We start from the raw sequence: 22,235 nt of genomic DNA, 5'->3' as shown, positions 1-22,235 counted from the left end.
TGAACCTAATTGACACAAATAAACAATAAAGAGAGCCAATCTGGTGTGTTAGTTAAGAGTGGCGGGACTCTAATCTGGAGAACCGGGTTTGATCTCCCACTCCTCCACCTGAAGCCAACTGGTTGACCTTGTGTCAGTCACAGCTCTTCCAGAGCTCTCTCAGCCCCACTCACCTCACAGGGCGATTGTTGTGGGAATAATAGTAACATACTTTGTAAACTGCTCTGAGTGGATGTTAAGTTGTCCTGAAGGGTGGTATATACATTGGATAGAAAAGAGTCCAGTAGCACCTTTAACCAACTTTACTGTAGCATAAGCTTTCGAGAATCACAGTTCTCTTCTTCAGATGCATGGAGGGTAAGAAGAAACTGGTCAGATATATAGGTGGAGAGGAGAGGTGGGGGTTGTTCTTGTTATTAAATATCCAGATCTAAATCTAATAATCTGATTCTGGTTTTTCTTTCATATATTTATGGGGATGTCCAAGTATAAGAACAGCATAATACTTTTATGTTTGGGCTGTCATTTGACAGCCTACAAATAAACCAAAAGGGGACTATTTCAACTGAACACTAGCTACTTCTGTATGGGGATTTTGCCTTGTGTAGCCAGCTGGATGCTCCTACTTTTAGGGGGGTGGGCAGCTTCAAAGCACAACATGTGCGGCTCCCAGGAATTTCCCTTTTAAGCCAGAGCCCAGGAAAATTCCATGTGTGGAAGCACTGCCGTCAGCCAATCCAGGGAAGAGGGAGGGGAGAAGCTAAGCTCTGTTCCCCTTCCCTTCTCCCTTTTAGCCATACAATGGGGCTGCTCAGTTATGAAAAGGAAAGGTGTGGTTGCTATACTTTATCCATTCAATTATTCATATCTAAATTTTCAATCTGTTTCCGATTTTTAGCTATTGGCAACTTGGCATCTAATATTAGATCTGAAACCATATTTAAATACCCCTTTCACATATATTAAGCCTGGAAGAATGGCTTTAGGCAATTGTTCATACTTTGCCATTTCATCCACAGCTGGGAGTGGTTTGCATGTGTGTCACTCAGACACACAGGATCTAATTTTCATCTGTGTTCTGCAATGTAATGTTAACATACTTATGTCTTAGTATACTGGGTCTTTCAGCCTCTCGGTGTAATAAGTTAACCTACCATCCACTCCTTGCCCTACTTTTCTTTTTAGTACTGTGTGCATCTTTTGAAGTAGATATGATATGTTAGGGATTCAATCATATAAGGGACACACCAAAGTAAAAATAATTTTTAAAATGTATTTACTGCATTTATACCCCATCTCCCCCCCGCCAATGGGAACCCAAAGTGGCTTACATTGTTCTCCTCTCCACCATTCTGTCCTCACAACCACTCTGTGATGTAGGTTAGGCAGAGAGTTTGTGAATAGTTTATTGCCAAACAACCACAGTATGTAAACTACCATCCTCTATATCCCCTATAATAATGTTGTATTCTCTGTAATGATGTCTCTAATTTACAACAATCATTAACGTGGGCTCCGGTTCATGGACCTTATGCTACAATATTTTTTTTAATCTTTAAGGTGCCACAGACTCTTTGTTATTTTGGCTGCAGAAGACTACCAGTTTGGAAGCTTTATAACTTTCTTTCTCTTCTTCTTTGATAATTTCTAGGGAGTTTTTAAAATCACATTGCCTTTCCTGAAACATGGGCACAAATTTAAATAACAGTTAAATGAAATTCTGAAGTTTGAGGTATGGCTGCCAGTCTCCACATGGGGCCTAAGAGTTCTCCCCAAATTACAACTTACCTCCAGAATACAGGGATCAGTTCCCCTGGAGGAAATGGCAGCTTTAGAGGCAGACTCTGTGGCATCCCATCCCCACAGAAATCAGTCCTCTCCCCAAACTCTGCCGTTCCCAAATCTCCAGCAATTTCCCAAACCAGAGTTGGCAACCCTAGTTCAAGAAACTGGATTGAGAAATAGGTCAGTGTGTTTCACATATGTTGTAAATTGCAACAGAATAAGAGAAATCCTCCCTATGTCCAGAAGGTGGCAATAAATATCAACACAGTGCCCGTTTTCCTAAAACAAAGCAGACCTCCAGAATTAACTATTTAATTTAATCATCTGCAAAAAAAATACACGGTGGTGCCAGACCTCTTCTCATTATTTGTTCATAGGGCAAGGGGTGCTTGTCTGTTCTTAACAATAGTGCTCAAAAAGCAAACATTTATGTACTTGTTTATTTTTCTTTATTTATAACATGTATATGCCTCCTTTCCATTCAAATAATTGGCAGACCCTATTAAAAATGCTTAAAAGCAGGCGTTTTTCAGCTTGGAACGTGGTGGAACGGAGCTCCCGAACCTCTTGAAAATGGTCACATGGCTGGTGGCCCCGCCCCCTGATCTCTAGACAGAGGGCAGTTTAGATTACCCTCTGGCTGCGCTACAGCAAGGAAGGCAATCTAAACTCCCCTCTGTCTGGAGATCAGGGGGCGGGGCCACCAGCCACGTGACCATTTTCTCGGAGGGCAACCACCTCTTTTCCCAGAAAAAAGCCCTGCTTAAAAGTGATAATTAAATTAGCTATTTGAGGTTCTCTGAAATCACAGTGGGACTTTGACAAGTGAACCCACTGCCTCAGTGTCATGGCCCCTGGCTACCTTTGGCTGTCCTGTTGCAATGCGCTGTATAGTATACGATGGAACGGAGAACAATTGCCCAGACAACTGTCTCCTTCGAGGCCAGGGAAAGCTTGGTATCTACCTTCTGTGGGCTGTAGGCAACACAGAAATAAGTACCAGGTAATAGATACCGGTAATAAAATATTTTTTAAAAAAATTTCCAACTGCTTGTAGTAATTTTGTCTTATCTAGATGTGCCGTACCTCCAGATTAAATGTCAGACCACTAAAAAAATTTATTTCTCCTGTACACTTCCTAGGAGTAGGCTGCACTGGATTCCTCCCCCCACTCCCGCCCGTATTCACAGAATTCACATGGATTCTCAGCGAGCTTGTGTACTTCACAATAATAAAAATGACCAGCGGTTTGTTGCAATTAAAAAAAAAAGCTACGTTCTTGCGTGTGCGTTTTTGTTTGTGTTATACAGGCCATCTTTAAACTTTTTGTTTTCCATTAGGATCTTACAAACTGCTGGAAGCAGGAACCTCCGCTGCATGTCAGTATTCAGCCACCGCACTCCGAGGTTGCGTAAGAGACGAGACCAAACTCCTCCCAGGTCGCTCTGCCTACCGTGGCGCACGTCCATCATTCCTCTCGGGGTGGAGCCACGTAGTCCTTCGGCCCGGCCGCCGCCCGGACTGCGCGTGCGTGCTTAGGGTTGCGCTGAGTCGGGCCAGGCGCCGTCTCCTAGGGTAGCGGTGCGAGGAGGTTGCGGCCATGTTGTTCTCCGTTCCTTTCCGGTCCGTCCTTGGACGTTCGGTAAGGAGTCGGGGAACGGCGGCTTCCCGAGGTGCGCGGGATGTCCCGGCAGTGTAGATGGAGGCTGGAGAAGGCCCAGGGCATGACCTCCTTCTCGGGAGAGGGGAAGGGGAGGGGGCTGGTAACAGCCCCCAATACCTAGGCCGAGCAGCGGCCGGGAAGAACGGGGGGCAAGGCCGGGGGGGGGGGCGAATGATTGAGTGGGGAGAGTGACGCGATGAAGGGATGTGCGTTTCCTCGGGAGGGAGCGTGTGCTTTGCGGTTGCCCCCTCATGATCCAGATTTTAACAGGCATCAGCCTTCAGACGAATAGCGAAAGCAGTCTCAGCGGGTGTCTATTCGTTGGGGGGGGGGGGTTGAAACACGCGGGCTGTTTCTCCACCCCTTCCCAGGATTGCTTTTCCCGAATGTTGCGGTCTTTTACAAGCAGTTGCGTGCAGTTCGATCCTCAAGGTCAAATCGCCTGTGATTGTCTCAGGCCCACCTTGGCTCCTGGCGATGCTCATGATAAAGCGAGTTGGGTGAGTGGAAAGAATTGGCAGAACAGCGTAGGTGGGCGGGGGTGGAGGCTGCAGCCACCTGCTTTTCTCCCGAGTACCTTTCTTTGTTTACAGCTAGTTTTGGAGCCTAACCTGGAAAGGTAAAAGTTGTGGTCCAGTTATTATAGGAGGAAAAGTATGGTGTGTGTGTGATGTCAAGTCGCCTCCGACCTATGGCAACCCTATGAATGAAAAACCTCCAGAATGGCCTATCATTAACAGACTTGCTCAGCTCTTGTAAACTGGAGGGTATGGCTTCTTTTATTGAGTCCAGCCATTTGTTGCTTGGTCTTTCTCTTTTCCCCCTATGGGTGGGGGGAGTGCTTACCTGACCAATAAAATGCTTCACGTTATATTTTGGTAGTGAACCCAGTGTTAGCACTTTAGATTCTGCCTTCATTTTGAACTTGAGAAAAGGAACAGAGAATGACTATTGAGATGCACTTATTCTTTCTGAATGACTACAGGACTCCATTGACTTTATTAAGGGGTTGTGTGGATTGGCTGCCCAGAAGCTGATTGTCAAGGGCTGTCTCCAAATAACAAAATTTTAGAAAAATTCAACAGGGATTATGCATACATAAAATGTGAATACTGTTGTTCTGCATATGTAATACATGTATATATATACAGCAGTCAGTGCACTGATAGTGTAGTGTGGTGGTTAAAGTGTCACAATTAGGATCTGGGTTTGCATCCCCATGCTACCATGGAAGTTTGCTGGGTGATCTAGGGCTAGTTACACAGTTTCAGTTTAACCTACCACTCAGGGTTGTTAGGTTAAATTGGAGGGGAGGTGAACAATGTAAGCCACTTTGTGTCGTCACTGGAGAGAAAGGTAAGGTATAAATGTTATGAGTAAATTAATCATATGTATTTTCTCGTTTACTGAATTATGTCTCTCCAAGCAGGCTTCACATTTGATCACATATGCAGTCTTGTGGGGAAAATAATTTATCTGTTGTATGCAAATACAGATTTGGATTGCCTGTTGAGATGCATAGGGATGTAGACTGACTACTGGAATAAATGCATTCTGACAGCCTTTGCAGATCACATGATTTTCCACAAAAATATTTTGCTTCCATGATCAAGTGTTAACCTGATAAATTAGTGAGATACTACAAATATAGAATATGTTGTATATAGTCTGTTTTACCTATGCTGAATCTTGGGTCTGTGCTGTCTTGTGTCCTTGTATTAATTTAGCCAAAACTAGTGTACTTACACAGTTGTCAGGACATTTACATGAATTAGATGTGCTTTTCCAGTGTATTTGATAAAAAAGCAGATGGCACTGAGCCAGTTTGTGCTGGGGAGATGAGGAGGATGTAAACTTTCCATTATGATCTGAGTTTTATAAAATCTAGGATTTTTAAAGGTGTCTGCACACTCTCTTCAAATGAGAAATATCAAAAATATGTTGGCTTTTTAAATCTCTTAACTCTCACAAAGAACCTCTTGGGGATAAGGCTTCATTGACAGTAAGGTGTTATGAAGCACAGCAATTGCAATTACTAGTCCTAGGAAACCATCCCAAACAGGCCTACTTGAAAGTAAGTCATCCTAAACAGGCCTACTTGAAAGATTTTATTCAATGCTGTTTACTCCCTGGAAAGCATTGTAGAACTGCAGTCTAAGATAATGTAGGCAGAGAATACAAAGTAGGATTCGTCTGTCAAATTCAAGGTAACTTGAGCAGTTGTATTTTGGCCTTTGATTAATTAGGTCTGCATATCATATTAATGGTGAGGTAGAATAAGCCCTATTTTGATGTTGTATTCCTCAATTTCTATGGAAGCAATGTGATAGAAAGGATGGGAACCTCTGTAATTCTGCTGGGGTCAGTGCATTAATATTTGTATAGTTATGAAGCCATAGATCAAACTTGTGCAAACCGGAGTTGATAACTCTTCTTCCTGTATACGAATCTTTAAATTAGTACTTTAGTAAAAAGCATCCCGTTTAAGTTGCATATTGTTTGAAACAATGAATGACATTGTTGCTGAATAACTCAAGATGACTAGCAGGATTTGAGTCCAGTGGCACCTTAGAGACCAACAAGCTTTCGAGAGTTAAAGCTCCCTTCCTCAGATACTAAGAAGGTATCTGAACTCAAATCCTGCTATTCTACTGCATACCAACATGGCTACCTACCTGAAACTATCAAGATAACTGGTACTTCACACTTTATGATCATGAAGCTGTATAAATAGATCGGGATGCTTCTACAGAGATTACTTGCTCTAATGCCTTCTTACCCTTTCTAACAAAGCAGTTGTTATGTACTCAAGCTGCGAAGAATTTTTCCCCATGTACTGTAGGTTGAGGTGTCTGGCTAGGAAAAGTAGAATTTGGGTACAAGTGAGGCTGTTCTTAATTCCTGTCTCACTTTATTTCTTTTAAAGTAGCACAAAGTTTAGAGAAGTGTAGTGCATTCACAGGGTAAAGGTATCTCTTTAGATGTGAAATTCAAATAGAACCTTCTCCTGAATAAATTTATTTCAGGTTTATCAAGACATTGGAAACTATCTGTGCGATATGCTACTGATTAGCATCTCTTTAAATTCTTCTTAATGCCTTTTTTCTTGCCCTTGTTCCAGGATCATTTGAAGCATGAACATTTTATTTCTCAGTTTCACTTGTCCTAACTTTTTAGCATGCTGATTTGCATTAATTTCCAAGGCATGTGACTTCTTTAGATCTGCAGCACCACACGAGTAGCTCAATACAAAGTTAAGACTACTCAATTGCTAGGCAACCTTAGGGTTGCAATTATGCAAATAGATGAGTGGGAACTAGTATAATGATTGCTGATGTTACAAAGACATTGAAGGCTGTATACACAGGTAGCCTTGCTGGGGTCTTCTTCTGGATTCCTGTGGGGTAATTAGTAGTAGGTTACAAGCAGACTGAGCCCAAACTTCTACCTCGCTGCTGCTCTGAATGTAATGATGTTTGCCACTTTCATAACCTTAAGTAAACTAGATCAGAAAGTGGATCAATAGACATAGAACTTCATACTGTGGGTGACATACAGACTTCTCTGGAAGAATCTAGTATTTGTTTTGGCCTGCCAAATAATCTAACCTTTCTGTAGTCTTCCCTTTGTGCAGACTTCAGTGTAGTCCCAACAAGGAAAATATGTGTAAGCTGCAACTGAAAAATAACCTTATATGTTTGGATGTTGGTTTTAAGGTGAAGCAGATTTGCTGTATTCATACAACAGCTGTGCAGGGTAGTACTGGTGGAGCCTTGTTTGTGGTAAGTAATTCTGTATGTTTGACTAATCTAGATGTATCCAAAAGTTTAAAACTTCATGCTTTATAAAATTATTTTTATTTTTTGGTTAGAAATATCCATAGTTTTGTGGCGGTGGGTGGGTGGTATGTTTCATTATTTGTGTAATGAGAAAGTTTCAAGAGAAACCCTCAGATACTTCAGATAAGCTGGAAATTTCTATGTGTTTCCATTCAGTTGGGTGGAAATTTCTATGTGTTTCCATTCAATTGGGTGGAATTCTCTTATTCAGAATAGTGTATTTGTAGAATATGGCTATACTGAACCTTGATCTATAGGGATTACACAAAACAGATGCTTTGATTTTAAAGACTTTGAAATGGCTGTGATGGAGATCATTTCTACAGTAACTGCTCTCGTTTGCACACAGACTTTATTGTAATCTGTACTGGAAAATACTCCTTCACCTACCTGACGGGAATCAGGCATAAAGGCAGAAAAACAGTTGCAGCAGCACTAGATTTAGTTGGCAGCAGGGTGGATAAAAATCAATGATTTTTTTAATTTAAATCAAAAAAATCCGATTTTTTTAATTTAAATCGGATTTTTTTAAATAAAATGCTTTTTGAGGAAAATATATTACCATCCAAAGGTTATTCCATCATGAAATAAAGATTAGTTTTTAATTATGTAGAATAAGGCTGTATACGTTTAATTTTTTTGGTAAATAAATTCCATTAATCCATTCACAATGTCATGCTCTTCTAGAGGTTTTTGTAAGATTATTGGGCAGTTTCTCTGCCTACAAGATATTATCACAGATGCTTGGTTTTGCAGTTCTCAAAACTGAATTTGTGTCAGCTCAGCAGAGATCACATGCCTCCTCTTCACAGCAAAAATGTTGTAACATGAACAGAGTTGAGAAAAAGACCTTAAAGACAATGCTGCAAATGTATCCAAGATGAGAAGAAATTTAGAAGAGCAGGAAGGGAATACAAAGCTAATAACATATGGTTGCAGTGCTCATTTGCTGCACCTCTTAGCCAAAGACTTAAGTGTTCCAGAAATAAAAACTAATGTTGTTGAAATTGCTAAATACTTCCATAACAATCATTTTGCTGCAGCAGCTCTGAAAAAGATGGGTGGAACCAAGCTAACGCTCCCACAAGATGTTAGATGGAACTCTGTGGTGGACTGTTTTGAGCAGTATATCAAGAACTGGCCTATTCTGATGACAGTTTGTGAACAATCTTCATCTACTTGCATATTAAAGTTATACCAGCAAGCATTAGTCTTTATGTAGAAAACTATGATTTAAATCAAGCCTTACTGACTAGTGATTTAAATCGTGATTTAAATCAAATCCACCCTGGTTGGCAGTATATGATAAGAATGTAGTCAGCTTTTGAGAATACCCCTCAGTGTCCTGTGGTTCTTTTAGGCTCTACCCAGCTCTGATTGAAAGTCCTGCCAGCCTTATAATAACTGGGGGAGGGGCATGCTATTGTTTTCCCTGCAACAATTGTACTGGATATGTCCTGTTTCACCACACTGGAAACATTTTTTCCATGATCCCTTCTTGAGGTGTTCTCTGGCTCTGTTGTCACCACCCCGATAGGTTTTGTTGGGCAGGTGAGGTTTTTATATGGCTCACACATTTAAAAATACTTTTCTGCGGAGAAATTTTTCCTTTCTGGTTCCCCCCTTATCAACAGCAACTTGTCTATGATCTCATCCGCTTTAGTTGTTGTTTCTGGCTCTTTATCTTGTACCAGCCAACAGTATTCAGTGGGTATGATTTTATGAAATGTTCCAATCCTATAAGAATGACAGCATCTTGCCGGTTCTTAGCTTTTTATAGCCATTGTTTCAGTAACCATTCTTATTTACAGGCTACCTGAGCATAAGTCTCCTCAGGTTTCTTTCTTAAGCTTCTCAGTTCCTTCCTTCTGTGTTCTGGGGTCACTTCGAAACCTTTGTTTATGATGTGTTTAAAAAACAAGCCAGTCGTTTACCTCACCATCCTCTATTTCACTGTACACTCAAACCGCCAGAGTTCTGAGATCTTATGTAAGTTATTATCTGCTCATCAGGGATATTAAAATCTTTGCAGATGCTCCCAAAACTTAGAAAATAAGTTTCTAAGTTATCCCCCTTTTGAAATCTGGGATTTTTTTTCATATCTACCCTCAGTTAGTTGTCGTCTAGACCCCTGGGGGTGGTTTAATTCCCTGCCCCTACCATTTCAATTTCTCTCAATTTAAGCTTTTGAAACTTAATAGTCAGTATTTCCCAAGTACTGTAACAACAAAGGGAAAATGTAAGGTCCTCAAATGGATGAAAGGATAGATCATCTTGAAAAAATGTATTTTAGAAATAAACGGGCTGTGCTGGTAGACATTTGTTCTGTGAATCTGTCCACCTCCTTGTGATGTACTCCTCAGCTAGCTACTTCTACAGGAATAATTAATTTGTATGGTGCCAGTTTGCCCATTTATCCATTCATTTTGAGTCGTTTGTTTCCAAACATTGATTGGTTCTTCACAAACTGCCTCTTACGGTTCATGTTACAGTTGCATACCAAGAAGTTTTTAATATTGAAATATGGAACCAAGTAACTCTGGCTTATGTAGAAGAGATTGTTTTAATGTTTTTTTAAAAAGTAGTTAGACAGTAAAAGCTGTTGCATTAATCAGCCTGTGTACAGAGAATATATAGAATACGCAGCAGCACTGGGTAATTTAATAATCCTAATATTGAAGAAGTGAACTGTGGCCCACGAAAGCTCATACCCTACCACTAATTTTGTTAAGTCTTATAGGTGCTACTGGACTCTTGCTCTTTTCAATTCCTAACATTGATGTATTAAAATGTAATTGACTGAATTAAGGACTATTTTAATGTAATTGCTAAACACATAATAAACTACCAAATGAATGTATTTTGAACATATATAAATATATATATTTATTATATGTTATATATTATAATATAATGATATATGTTATAAATGAATAAAATATAGAATATATATTACAGTGAACTGAAACGGTGCCCATGCTTTTGAGTAGTGAAAGAGGGGAATTTCTGCATTTTTCAGAAGTTTAGCAGTCCTATAAACATCCTGTGTACATGAGAATAGTGCAATGAAATATGCTGATCTAACTGATTACTAATACTTAATTGAAATAATTAAACTCATTCTTGGATTTACTTACACACTGGAGATAATGGGCACAGAAAGAAATTCTTACCAACACTTGGGCATCAATTATGGCTGCATTTTTTCACTCAACGTTTTCAAAGATTTTTAAGCTTCAGAATAAGATCTAAATGACTCCTGTAGGGAGATTATGTCCTATTCTCTGTCAACAATTAGCATGTTTTACAAGATATGTGACCTTGAACTAAATTTTGGGGAAGCATGAGATAATTTTTGTAGAATTTTGGTTTAAATACATTTTGACACTTATTAGGGATGTAACTTTTGTTTAATAAAGCAACTATTTTAACAATCAGTTTTATTGTTTAATGTTTACATGCCTAACATATATAATAACTTCAAAATTTTGACATCTTCCATGATTCTGATAAAACGCTCATGCATTTTGATTTGGCATGGAATCATTGACAGTTAAACTGGAATAGGGCTCAGCCTATTCCCAGCCTCAGGTACAGGAGCCTGCAATAACTGAGCAAAAAGATTTTTAAGGTGCATCTGTTAGTCTCTCTCAGCACAACAAGCTGTACCTGCACAACAGCTTTCATCTCCATAGCTAACCGTATGAAAGACCTGCCCTTTCTACATCGTTGCCTGAATTGTGTGCTTGCTAAACAAAGTGAAAATATGTACTTGTGTTTTGGTTTTTTAACACAGCACAGAGATACTCCTGAAAACAATCCAGATACTCCATTTGATTTTACACCTGAAAATTATAAGGTATGTCTTGGTAAGTGACAAGTAATTTAATTCCTATAGTAAACTGAAATGGTGGCCTATTATGATGTATGTGTTTTGTTTTTTAACAGAGAATAGAGGCAATAGTAAACAACTTCCCAGAGGGACACAGATCTGCAGCTGCGCTGCCTGTCCTTGATCTAGCCCAAAGACAGAATGGATGGCTGCCTATATCAGCTATGAATAAGGTACTTAAATACTTTTCTTATCATTTTAGTTATATTATTTCTCGAATTTACTTCCTATGATAGTAGGTTATTGGTACGATTCAGAACTTGTACAAGATTTGCCACATATGTACTAGTAGTCCTCTTTTCTGTATTCTGAATTTTTGAATTAAGTTGTATATGTTAAATTGTCTACTTTTTCCCACTAGATGTCCTAGATAAAAACCTGTAAAAGCCCTCCCAGGAGCTGGGGAATTATAAATTACTGAGAAGCAAAGGATATAATGTTAGGGTTTTTTGGATGATGTAATGTTTTCTGATAAACAAGTAATATCTCCTAGTTAAGTCAGATAACTAAACCTTATCTTATATTGAAAGTTACTCTGAAACCAGTTGTGTCAGCATTTGTGCTTTAACCATACCCAGTACCTTATTAATAGTATTCACTCATTGTTGCAGTCTGTGGAAAATGCTGTTGAGTAATGAAAATTCAAACCAAAATTGGGATGATGGCTGTTGGAAATGTTGGTTTGTTGAAGTTCCTCACTTACTAAGCCAGGGTGAATAAAAATCAAGGATTTTTTTAAAATGGATTTTATTATTTAGATTGAATTTTGTTTGATGTGTTTTTGAAAAAAACCTCTAAAATTGGTTTTCTCTTTAAGATACATTATAGTGCAACGGTTTTTCATCATGAATTAAGGATTGTGTTTTAATTATGTGTAGTTTTTAAAAAATCTGTAAATGAATTCCATTCATTCATTCATTCGGGCCCCAATATCATACTATCTCAGAGGTTTCTTTAAGATGATTTGGGGTAATTTTTCTGCTTGATTTTGGAGGTGTCAAAATTGAATTTGTGTCTGCAGAGATAATGTGCCTCTTCTTAACAGCAAAAAAGTTTTAAGTTAAGCATATAAAATTAGAAAGAGTCCTCAATCCTACTGATCATCCCCTTGTCTCTTAATAGCGAAGTTTCAAGAAGTTCAATGAATAGAAGATTGATTAGTGTGGAATAGATCTGGATAAGGAGGGGATGTTAAGAGCTAAGTGTGAGGAAAGGGGGGCAAACAGTACAACTGAATGTGAAATTTTTTGACCAGAATACTCAGAAGTCTTGAGGTCTTTGTTAGAAGACCTATTTGGCACAGGCCATAAGAAGACTGAGTTTGGGAATGTTTTTGTTTAACCATGTTAGTTAACAAACATGGATGTTTAAGCAAACACAAGAAATATATATGCTATATAAGGTTATAAAAGGTTACTGTTTTAGTTAAATAAAAAATTTAAATGGTAATTGTTATTGTTAATGATTATTTTTCTCCTTCCAATAAAGTACAGCAGAAAAATTGTCCAAATATGAATGATTAACCTATTAAACTAGAGAGTTCATCTCACAGTGATTTTATAATTATTTCAAAAGGCAAGTAACAATCATTAAGTTTTCTTATATAACTAAAATCTGAAAAGTTATTGTTCTAAAAACAAACTTTCAGCTGGGCTGTAAATACTAAGGTTGTAACAACCAGCAATGAGACTTTATGTAGACAACCATTATTTAAATTGAGTCTTACTATTGATTTAAATTACGAGTTAAATCCACCTTGCTTACTGCCTTGATTTTTTCCCCTCATTTTATAGGTTGCTGAGGTTCTAAAGATGCCTCCCATGAGAGTATATGAAGTAGCAACCTTTTATACCATGTATAATCGTAAACCCGTTGGAAAGTACCATATTCAGATTTGTACAACCACACCTTGTATGTTGCAAGACTCTGATGGCATCTTAGAAGCCATCCAGAAGAAGCTTGGTATGATGCTATATTGCCTTTCATATTTAATCCATCCATACATTGGAATATATTCAAGGATTTGGTGGTGGTAGTAAAGCTTCAGTAAGTGATGGCAAAACTGCCTAGTGTCACAGAGTGGGAGAGCAAGCTGCAGATGCTTCAGATGCCATAGCTGTGTCCTCAGATCCTAAAGATAAGCAGTGTATACACAGAAAGAATTAAAATGAGGAAGGAGTATAAGCGCAAGCACATATAAAAGCAGGAACCTAGGGGCTTGAGAAACCAGTAGTTTAAAATAAATGGTGTAGGGTTAAGAAATGAAGTTTGGAATTTGTACAAGAATGTGTCTAGAGAAGTGGGAAGAGAGAACCATACATGGCTAGGAGCTGAAGAGGTGACTAATTGCATAGTGATTTATAGTAATCAGAAGGCTACGGGCCTTCAGAAGGGCTTTAAAGTTTGAACTGCAGCCTAGGTCCAAGAGTAGGCTTTGTTTGAAATAGCCTCCTTTGGGGGCATGTTTCATATTGTCTATCTCTTGAGGGTGAAGCATGTTGGAACACTGTATATGAGAACATAGGATTAAGTCAGCCAGAACTCCCACATCATTTCTTTGGTCCTGGTAGAAACTTGTTATAGAGGCTGTCTGCACAGAAACATTTTTGTTGTTTCTTAAATGTCCTAAATCTACCGTGTCATGGTAATAGATGAGCTAGGCCCCCCAAAACCTTGGTGAAGTGTACCTATTTCCCCACTCATCCTGTGCTTGGTGTTGAAGTCTTCTTGAAGGCAATGATACGACTTCATAAAAGTATACTCCTGGAGAATGGAAATGAGTTTGTTTTGTATGGAGAAGAGACTCAGTAAAACTAGTAAATTTATGTCCTTTTGGGGATACCAGTGTAGCTTGAATAGCAGGTTCTACTGTATTTAAGAATAAAATATTTTGATTCTGGATTAGGAAACAGAAAAATCTTAGAAGCAACTATATAATTTATTCAGAGGTTCTATATCTCTTTCTTCTCTACCAGTATTAAAAGAATAGTGGCTCTTTAAGAAGGTAGGAATTTTGAAATGGTTTAAAATTAACAGGGCACAATATTAGCATGTCAAAGAAACTGGATTGTCTAGTCTGAGCAACTAGAACTACTTCATTGTAGCCAAGTAAAAATAAAAAAGCTAGAATATAACTCCAGCTGTTGGATTGGCTGAAGAATTGCATGTACAGCATTTATATGTACAGGACCTATTTCTAGATTTGTCTTTCTAGATTGAAATAGTTCTTATTTTGTGTTACTGAGTTTTCCTGTTGTGTCTAATCAAATTAATCTCTTAGGTATAAAAGTGGGAGAAACAACGCCTGATAAACTCTTCACATTGACTGAAGTGGAATGCTTGGGTGCCTGTGTAAATGCACCAATGGTACAGATAAATGATAACTATTACGTAAGTGACTTTCACAAAATCATACTTTATACTTAGAAATCGTCTGTGTTCTCAGAATCAAACTTTGATCAAAGATGTTTGCTCTTGCCTACATGGAGGCAATTAATGGTTAAAATTGCAAATATTTCCTTGGATGGGATTGGTTATAAGCAAAATACCCACACTAGTTTAATACAGCAATCAAATATTACATCAGTGATTTTTTTTTAATGCTGAGTGCTCTGTCTTCCCATAGCAAGCATATTGCCTGAATATAGAATTGACTAAAGTTTTCACTGGATATGAGGAAGTGTTCCTCTTCAAAGCTTTAATTCCAGTGATTCTTACAAAATCTCAGATGTCAGCAATATAAATCCTATAGGCTAAATCAGTTTCCATTCAGTACCTGCCATAGGAAGACACAACTGTATGATCCTATGAAGAACATTCTCAATAGCTGTATACTGCATTTTCCTTATTCTTTGCATTACAGGAAGATCTGACCCCAAAAGACATCGAAGACATAATTGATGAACTACAGGCTGGGAAAGTTCCAAAACCTGGCCCAAGGTATATTTTACAATCCAATATAAAGAATATTAGGGGAGAATATTGACAAAATATATCACTGAACCAATGTGATTAAACTAACAGTGCAAGACTAAAGGCCTTTTCCTTCTCAGTAGTCTGTCTTAACATGGCTTTTCTTCCCAAAAGTTTTTGTTCCATGCTAAGACTGCCAACAAGAATTAGAATTCCATGCTAAGACTGCCAACTAGTTAAGAACTCTTCCCTCCCCTCCTTGGCAGATATTAAATGCTTCATTAAATAGTACTCCAATCCATTTTTCTTGAAATTTGATGCTGCTGTGTTGGCCTTGTAAAACAAGTGATATGTAAGACTGCTACAGCTTGGATCCAATAGTTTCCTTATACTAAGCAGGAAATATTTGTTGCCAGGATTCCCCTCCCCCTCTCCAAGATTTATCTCCTTAGTGCAAGGTAACCATTGCCTCCAACTCTATGCTAGCCATTCTTAAACCTCCATGATCCCTAAGATCCTGTGGGGATGTACTCCTAAAGAAGCATACATAGGGTCACAATCATAATTAGCAGCACACATTTGGTACTTAAATCGATTTTTTAGATTCATCACTGGGTTCCCATTTTCTTAAAGATACTGAGTGGCTTGAAAAATGTCAGCCCAGAAATTAGTCACTGTTTGTTTCATCCTTGAGACAAACCCAACTGGTGCAATACTGAGTAATGCTTAAGATTCTCTTTTATTTTCAGGAGCGAGCGCTTTTCATGCGAGCCAGCTGGTAGACTGACTTCTCTGACAGAACCACCCAAAGGACCTGGTTTTGGAGTTCGAGCAGACCTTTAACGCTGTTGTACTAGTTGTAAAAAAAACCCCTGATTAATAAAGCTGAACTGTAGATAGTGAAAATGAGTATTCAATTATGAACTTCAATAAGGTAACTTGGTAATTTCTTTTACTATAGTTCAAGTACTGGAAACACTTTCTGGAATTATAACAATTAATTTAATGTTGATACTAATTAAAAATAATTATCCAAAACACAGTATCTTTTTATCAGCTTGCATAACCAAATAAATTATTGAAAATGTGCAGGGCTCTTTATAATTTTCAATGAAAATAAATGGCTAGAAATACAGAGAAAGAATAAAAAACATTTAGAAACAGAAAAGCATAAGAGCCTTAACGTAACTCTTGGCTTAAATAAAATAAAGTTACAAGATGTGAGATGTAAAGAAGCCCAAGGGAAAAAAAGGAGGGGGGAGAAACTCAACTGTTTTGAGTGTGAAAGAGCTAACACCTTATGCCTCGATAGATAGTATAGGTCTCCAGAGTTACACATACTATATGTACATTTTTGGTACAGAGACTAGCCAATGCACATCACTTAACCCAGTTGTCATGTGAGAAACCAGACTTCTAAAGTGGAATCTGTTCTTAAGCATGTTATTCTTTCCTTGTAGATGATAGTTAAGTGGACTGAAGTAGACAGCTTTGCATGAGAGTAGGAGGGTACTTTCATCTTGTTTCCTGCTAGCTATACATGATTTTTTAATTTGTTGTTTATAGTCCACCTTTCTCACTGAGATTCAAAGTGGATTACATAATGTATGTCAGTATGATCTATGCTTTGGCATTCAATAAACAATGCAATAGGGTACTGGACAGCAGAAAATTCGAAAACAAGCAGAAATCTCATGTAGAGCTAAAATACTGAAAAAGAGCATAAGCAAGCAGAAATCTAAAGAATGAAACGACATAAGCAATTTTAACATGACACATTTAATGACACAGAAATTACCAAGTATGAGCATACCTACAGCTACCAACAGTACGTGGTAGTATAGTCTACAGTCCCTATCCCTTTACCGACGCATCTTTATGAACCAGTTTGTTACAGTACAGCCTTCATATCTACATAATAAAGTCTTTCAGAATAATTGTTTTGCATAGCTTGCAAAAGACTAAACAGTGGGAACCTTCCTAATCTGATCGGGCAGGCCATTTTCATAAGGAAGGAGCCACCTCAGTTAATGCACATGTATGGGCAGTTGTTGATTTTGCCCATTTGCAGGATTGCACCAGCAGAAGACCTTGCTCAGTTGAGCAGAGCGTGTACGGTACATCTGATGGACAGGTGATCCCACAAAGCAACTCAGGCCATGTAGAGCTTTGTATGTTGACAAAATCTTGAATCTGATAAACCAACAGAGTGACTAGAATACAAGTAATATGCATATTCCACCTAGTCTTGATAATAACAGAACTGCAGTGTTCTGCATCAACTGGAGTCTGAGCTGACTTGGAAAGGAGACCTATGTAGTGTACGTTTATTTAATTGGTTCAATTTATATTCCACCCAGCATCAGCAGGTTCAGGGCGGATTACAACCAGTATAATTTAAAATACAAATAGCTTTAAAACCAATAGAACCATATCAATATATTTTTTTAAAAAACATACAGCAGCAGACTTCTCCACAGACCACCACCCAACCATCTCCGAAAGTAACAAGGCTAGGCGGTAGTGCTTCCAGTAGTCTAGTCTTGATGTAACTGTGGCATGGATCCAGGTGGCCAGCTCAGCCATGTCATGGTAGGGGACCATCTTCTGGACTAGATTAAGTATGCAGAAGACATTTTATGCAGCTGCATTAACTTTCTTAATCTCTAGGATCTTTACCAAGTCAGTAAGGGTCAACATCCCCATTGAAAGTGTGGAGCACAATGTCCTTCAACATTTCCTCTTTCCCAACCAGCACCACTTCCTTTTTCTTCTGTTCATGTTATATATTTTTATTTAAACAATAAACAGTGAATAATGCATGAGAAACAAAATATAAATTAGAGTAGTAGAACTACCTATTTCTCTCCATCCCCATATAATTTATTCAATCAGTCATGTCTGGACAAGATTCCATTTTGTTGTATATATTACTCTCACCGTTGTCACTATATATTTGAAAAGTTCGCTATTTTCTTATATTACTTGGTAAAATATTTAAGAACTTATTTTTAGGGTCTAGCACAAAGCAGAACTTCAATATATTTTGCATCTCATGTATTTTTATCCAGTATCTTCTTGGCTTCTTACACGTCCACCACATATGATAGCAAGTGACGGATATGTGATATAAACCAACCAGCATCACTTCCCTTTGGGCTGGGTTCACTTTCAGTTTATGTACCTTCAGCCACGTGACCACAGCAGTCAAAGCAGCAACTCAAGACTTATACTGTATCAGCAACTCAAGACTTTCACTGTATCAGATTTGGATAGCAAGATACAGCTAAGTGTTACTTCCATATGATGACATCCAATTCCAAAGCTAGAAATGATTTCTTCTAAAGGCTTTACTAGAGGTTGGATAACACTGGAGATAAGATTGTGCCCTATAGCATCCTGCAAGTTAAATCCTACACTGGAGAGCTGGTCTCCAACAGCAACCCTTGAGTCCCTTCCCTATAGAACAATTTAAACGAGTCCATGTCACATCCCCTTATACCCACGTCTGCCTCCAAATACCTCACTGGGATGGCACAATTTACTGTATCAAAGGCTGCAAATAGATCCAGAAGGAACAACAAATAAGCATAGTCTTTGTCTATGCTCAGATGGAGGTCACCAAGTAACAGTACCAGAGCTATCTGTCCCAACGTTCAGCCTGAAACCAGACTGCTTTGCTAAAAGTCATAGGATTTCAGACTAACAAACGAGGAATTATAGTTAATATAGTTAATAACTGTTAACAGTAAACATGTGAAGCAAGAGACTAGAATTTCAAGCTGGCCAGTGGGTAATCCCAAATAGAAAAATCGATGTGGTCTTTTACAGTAGAAATAGCTGGTAACTGCTGCATTAGAAGGCTATTCAGGCAAGTTTTCACCATAAATAGACCAATCCATCCTCTCCAAACTCTTTTACCAATGAGCATGCAGTTCAGTTAGAAGTGAATTTGCACAATCTCAATTTAACAGCGCTTGAAAACTATAAATTACCCTGGATACAGAAAGCAACCTAAATTGAACTGCAATCTATTGATGGAAACATTTGGGAAATTATCTTTCGTTTCACTGTTGCTGCAAAATCTTCTGAGCTATTTTTAAAGCACCTAACAGCTGTTCTTACAAAGACCGATGTTGTATTCTTCAGAGCAACGGTATTATGTTTAGCCGCGGCTCAACGTGTCAACGAGTTCATTGCTCTCCATGCTGATTTAAAGCAAAGTACAGAAGAAACGGTACGTATTGTTTTTTTACAAATTAAAGTTTTAGAAATTTAAGCTTTTATTTTACTTTTATTTATTTTCCAAAATATTGCAAGCAGAACTCTATTTCCTGCTTTCTCAGGCGACAGGGCTACTCAGGCGAAAGGCCGCAGCGTCGGCTCAGCCTACGCCCAGTTAACGTAAAGCGGCAACCCTTGTGCAACATTTAGCTGTACGAAAAGCTGTCGCCTCTACAGGTGCAGCAGCCCTATATCTGAAAAGGACCCGACAGAGCCCGATTCTGACGCCTGACCAGGGGAAGAAAAGAGCATCCCACCTCCCGCGCCTTTTATTAGGATGCAGCGCAGCCTCTCGCCAGACAAACCGCGCATGCGCACTGGGATAGTCATTAAAAACTCACTGCGCCACGGTCGCTGGAAAGCCCTTCCCAGGGGAGGGGAGCAATCAGAAAGCGAAGCTCCAAAGCGAAGATGGCTTGGTTATTAGCGTATTCACATTTGGAAGCGACGTCCACCCTCCATTCTCTTCTACCTACCTACCTACCTACCTACCTGTGGCAGACCACCCCGGGTCTCCGTCGCCGCTATTTCCAGAAAGTTCCAGCCGCACCGCCCAAGAAGAAAACGCGACAACCGTGGCGCCTGCGCACTAGCCCTTGGCTTCTGTCTCCGCCCCTAATCGCCTCAGGTCCCGTTATTCTCCCCATCACCCTTTCTTTTCTACGTCCACATGCAATACAGAAATTGGTGCTTCTATTTTGGCCTTCCGGGAGGGGGGGACTCTGACGTTGGCTCCAGCTCCTGTTCGCTCTCCCCTCCCTTTAATGTTCACGACGGTAACGCGCGCCTACCAGATTCTCGGGCCCGTCTGTGGTCACGTGCTTCCCCGACCAATCCGAAAGGCTCGTCACAAACCGACATTCTGACGGTCTGGAAAGGAGGAGGCTAAGGGAAGGGGAGCGACCGAGGGGAGGGGTATCGTCAAAACCCGACTCTGGCTGTCTGTCGAAACGGCACTGGGACCGGACGCTGCTGGCGGGCGAGGAATTCGGCTCTGTTCTGCCAACGGGGAGCACTGTGAGGAGCCATCTCCCTTCCACTGAGGGGAAGGTAAGGAAAGGAAACCACCGGAGTCGCCACCAAAGGGGGGGAGGAAAGGAGAAGGGAACCGCTGCAGATAACGTGGATGACACCCTTGTCCGAGGAGGGAGAGAGCGGGAGAAGACCCCCTGTGAGGGCGCTAAGTGGCTCTAGTGGTCCGCTGCTCGTGTCACTGGCGCCTGTGACAAATCCCCTCCTTTTTACTACCCTTTTCTGTTGTGGGGTGAGTGTGTATCCGCCCCTTTCGGTGCCTGTGCATATGTGTGCGTGTGCGCGCGCGCGTGTCGGTAAACCCACCCTAGTATCGTAGCGCCCCCCCCCCCCCCCATCTTTCGCTGTGGCTTGGGTCTGGTTTATGTCGGAGCAATGTAGACTCCTTGCTGTGTTCCCACCATGCTGGGGCGGGGGGGAGTACGTGAGAGTGAAGAGAAAGAACACTCCCCTTCCCACCCCCTTTCTTGCGCTGCCTTTTCCTCCTAATGGAGGTACTGCAGCCCTTTTCGCCTCCCTGGAAAGCGCACCGGAGTCCTCCCCGATCTCCCAGCACACCTTCCTCCGATGCCCCCCGAGGTTCTGGTAGTGCGAGGGAGGTTTGTCAGTCGCAGGAAGTGGCTCAGGCTGTCTGTCTGCAGTCCCTGCGCCCTCGACCCCAGCCTGTCACTGTTGTTGCCGGAGCCATGGCTGCCGCTGCTGCTGCTGTCACTACTTCTGCCTCCTTGCGGAACTGTGTCTGGTAATGTTTTCTCTCGTGGTCTCCGCCCCTCGCTGAGGCTTATATTTTTGGGGGTGCGGACAGGAGGATGATCGTGTTCAGTAATAATAAGAATGCTGATAGCGCCGAGTTCCCTAGCCTGCAGCATTGTCAGCCTTTTCTAAAGGGAAGAGGCGGTGGGGAGCGCTTGTGTGTGTTTGCGCGCGTCTCCACAGGCTGCGGGAGGGGAGGAGGGGAATGGAAAGCGAGCACCAATGAATGTGCAGTAAGTTTTCAATGGCGATTCCGAAGCATGGGGAAGTGCTGTTACTAATATCATTCCAGTGTTTCCTGTTAAACATTCACATAACAGGTGAGAAGTCTAAAAATGGCTTACCTTAGGTTAACTTAATCTGGTTCAACATATGTATAACTTGCTGGAGTTCTGTGGTTTGTATGTTAAATGTTTACTGTATATACAGCTTAAACTGAGCTATGTTAAGAACCAAACTGCTCTGTTTATTTATTTACTAAATTTATATCCTGCCTTTCTTCCTGATGGGGGACCCGAAGCAGTATGTTTTAAGTTACAGCATTCTCTTATGTGAACGTTGGTTGTATTAAACTTTGAAGTTTAATATTTCTGTTTTTTTGAATACTAAACCCCCACAGAAGTCAGAAACCAAATTAAGTTTATATGTAAACTTAAGAAAAAAATAGGCAGAGTTGTTTTTAGGCTGAAAAAAAGTATAAAGGTAACAGTTAAACTTGGAATTGGACTTTGTGTTTTAATTGTATGGCCTTAGAGTATTGGCCTTAGAGCACTGAAGCAGGAACAGTGTTTTGTCTGTCTGTAAAATGGAATAAATGTGTGTTGTTTGTGAAAGTTAGCAAAGATTGTGAGTTACCTCTGCTGATAGGGTGTTTACTTATCAGTCAGGACATTGAGTCGATTAAGAATAAGAAAAGCTTTACTAATAGAACTAACAGACTGGTTAGGAAAGAGAAGAAATAACTTTAGGTGCCTCACTAGTTGAGAGAGAGAGTCAGAGTTCTAGAAAAAATACCTAAGAGTAGCATTCTGCAGATTGACAATGAAAAAAACCCTTTTAAAAAAGATATTCCCTC

General features: G+C 39.9%; 2 protein-coding genes and 1 long non-coding RNA gene across 4 annotated transcripts in view; 2 read left to right on the top strand and 1 right to left on the bottom strand.

Annotated features, from left to right (window-relative positions):
• The first annotated feature begins 3,292 nt into the window (after window positions 1-3,292).
• Window positions 3,293-15,997, top strand: NDUFV2 (NADH:ubiquinone oxidoreductase core subunit V2). Its single transcript, XM_054984716.1, has 8 exons — window positions 3,293-3,427; window positions 7,165-7,230; window positions 11,084-11,146; window positions 11,236-11,352; window positions 12,973-13,141; window positions 14,460-14,569; window positions 15,042-15,118; window positions 15,841-15,997. Exons 1-8 carry the CDS (start codon window positions 3,386-3,388, stop codon window positions 15,932-15,934), a joined length of 738 nt encoding a protein of 245 aa, XP_054840691.1. The 5' UTR covers window positions 3,293-3,385; the 3' UTR covers window positions 15,935-15,997.
• Window positions 15,998-16,851: 854 nt separating this feature from the next.
• Window positions 16,852-20,117, bottom strand: LOC129333211 (uncharacterized). The gene is made up of 2 exons (XR_008597407.1): window positions 19,868-20,117; window positions 16,852-17,703 (listed from the first exon to the last, which is right to left on the bottom strand). It is a non-coding gene; the product is annotated as an uncharacterized LOC129333211 (long non-coding RNA).
• A 175-nt stretch (window positions 20,118-20,292) lies between these two features.
• ANKRD12 (ankyrin repeat domain 12) overlaps window positions 20,293-22,235 on the top strand; it is a 135,948-nt gene continuing 134,005 nt past the window's right edge. For both annotated transcript variants that reach the window (XM_054985592.1, XM_054985591.1), the window contains exon 1: window positions 20,293-20,425. The gene's annotated coding sequence lies outside the window, so the exon portion shown is untranslated. The remainder of the gene's footprint in view (window positions 20,426-22,235) is intronic.

Source organism: Eublepharis macularius, chromosome 7, assembly GCF_028583425.1.
Source record: "Eublepharis macularius isolate TG4126 chromosome 7, MPM_Emac_v1.0, whole genome shotgun sequence".
Classification (NCBI taxonomy): Eukaryota; Metazoa; Chordata; class Lepidosauria; order Squamata; family Eublepharidae; genus Eublepharis; species Eublepharis macularius.
Note: the sequence above shows the minus strand (reverse complement) of the source record. Positions and strands in the feature narration are given on the sequence as shown.

What these genes read in the sequence shown, in the direction of transcription:
- NDUFV2 (XM_054984716.1), top strand. Translation starts at nt 3,386, where the DNA reads ATGTTGTTCTCCGTTCCTTTCCGGTCCGTCCTTGGACGTTCG. An exon ending in TTACACCTGAAAATTATAAG is followed by an intron (nt 11,147 to 11,235) that starts GTATGTCTTGGT and finishes GTTTTTTAACAG; the next exon opens with AGAATAGAGGCAATAGTAAA. An exon ending in CTATATCAGCTATGAATAAG is followed by an intron (nt 11,353 to 12,972) that starts GTACTTAAATAC and finishes CTCATTTTATAG; the next exon opens with GTTGCTGAGGTTCTAAAGAT.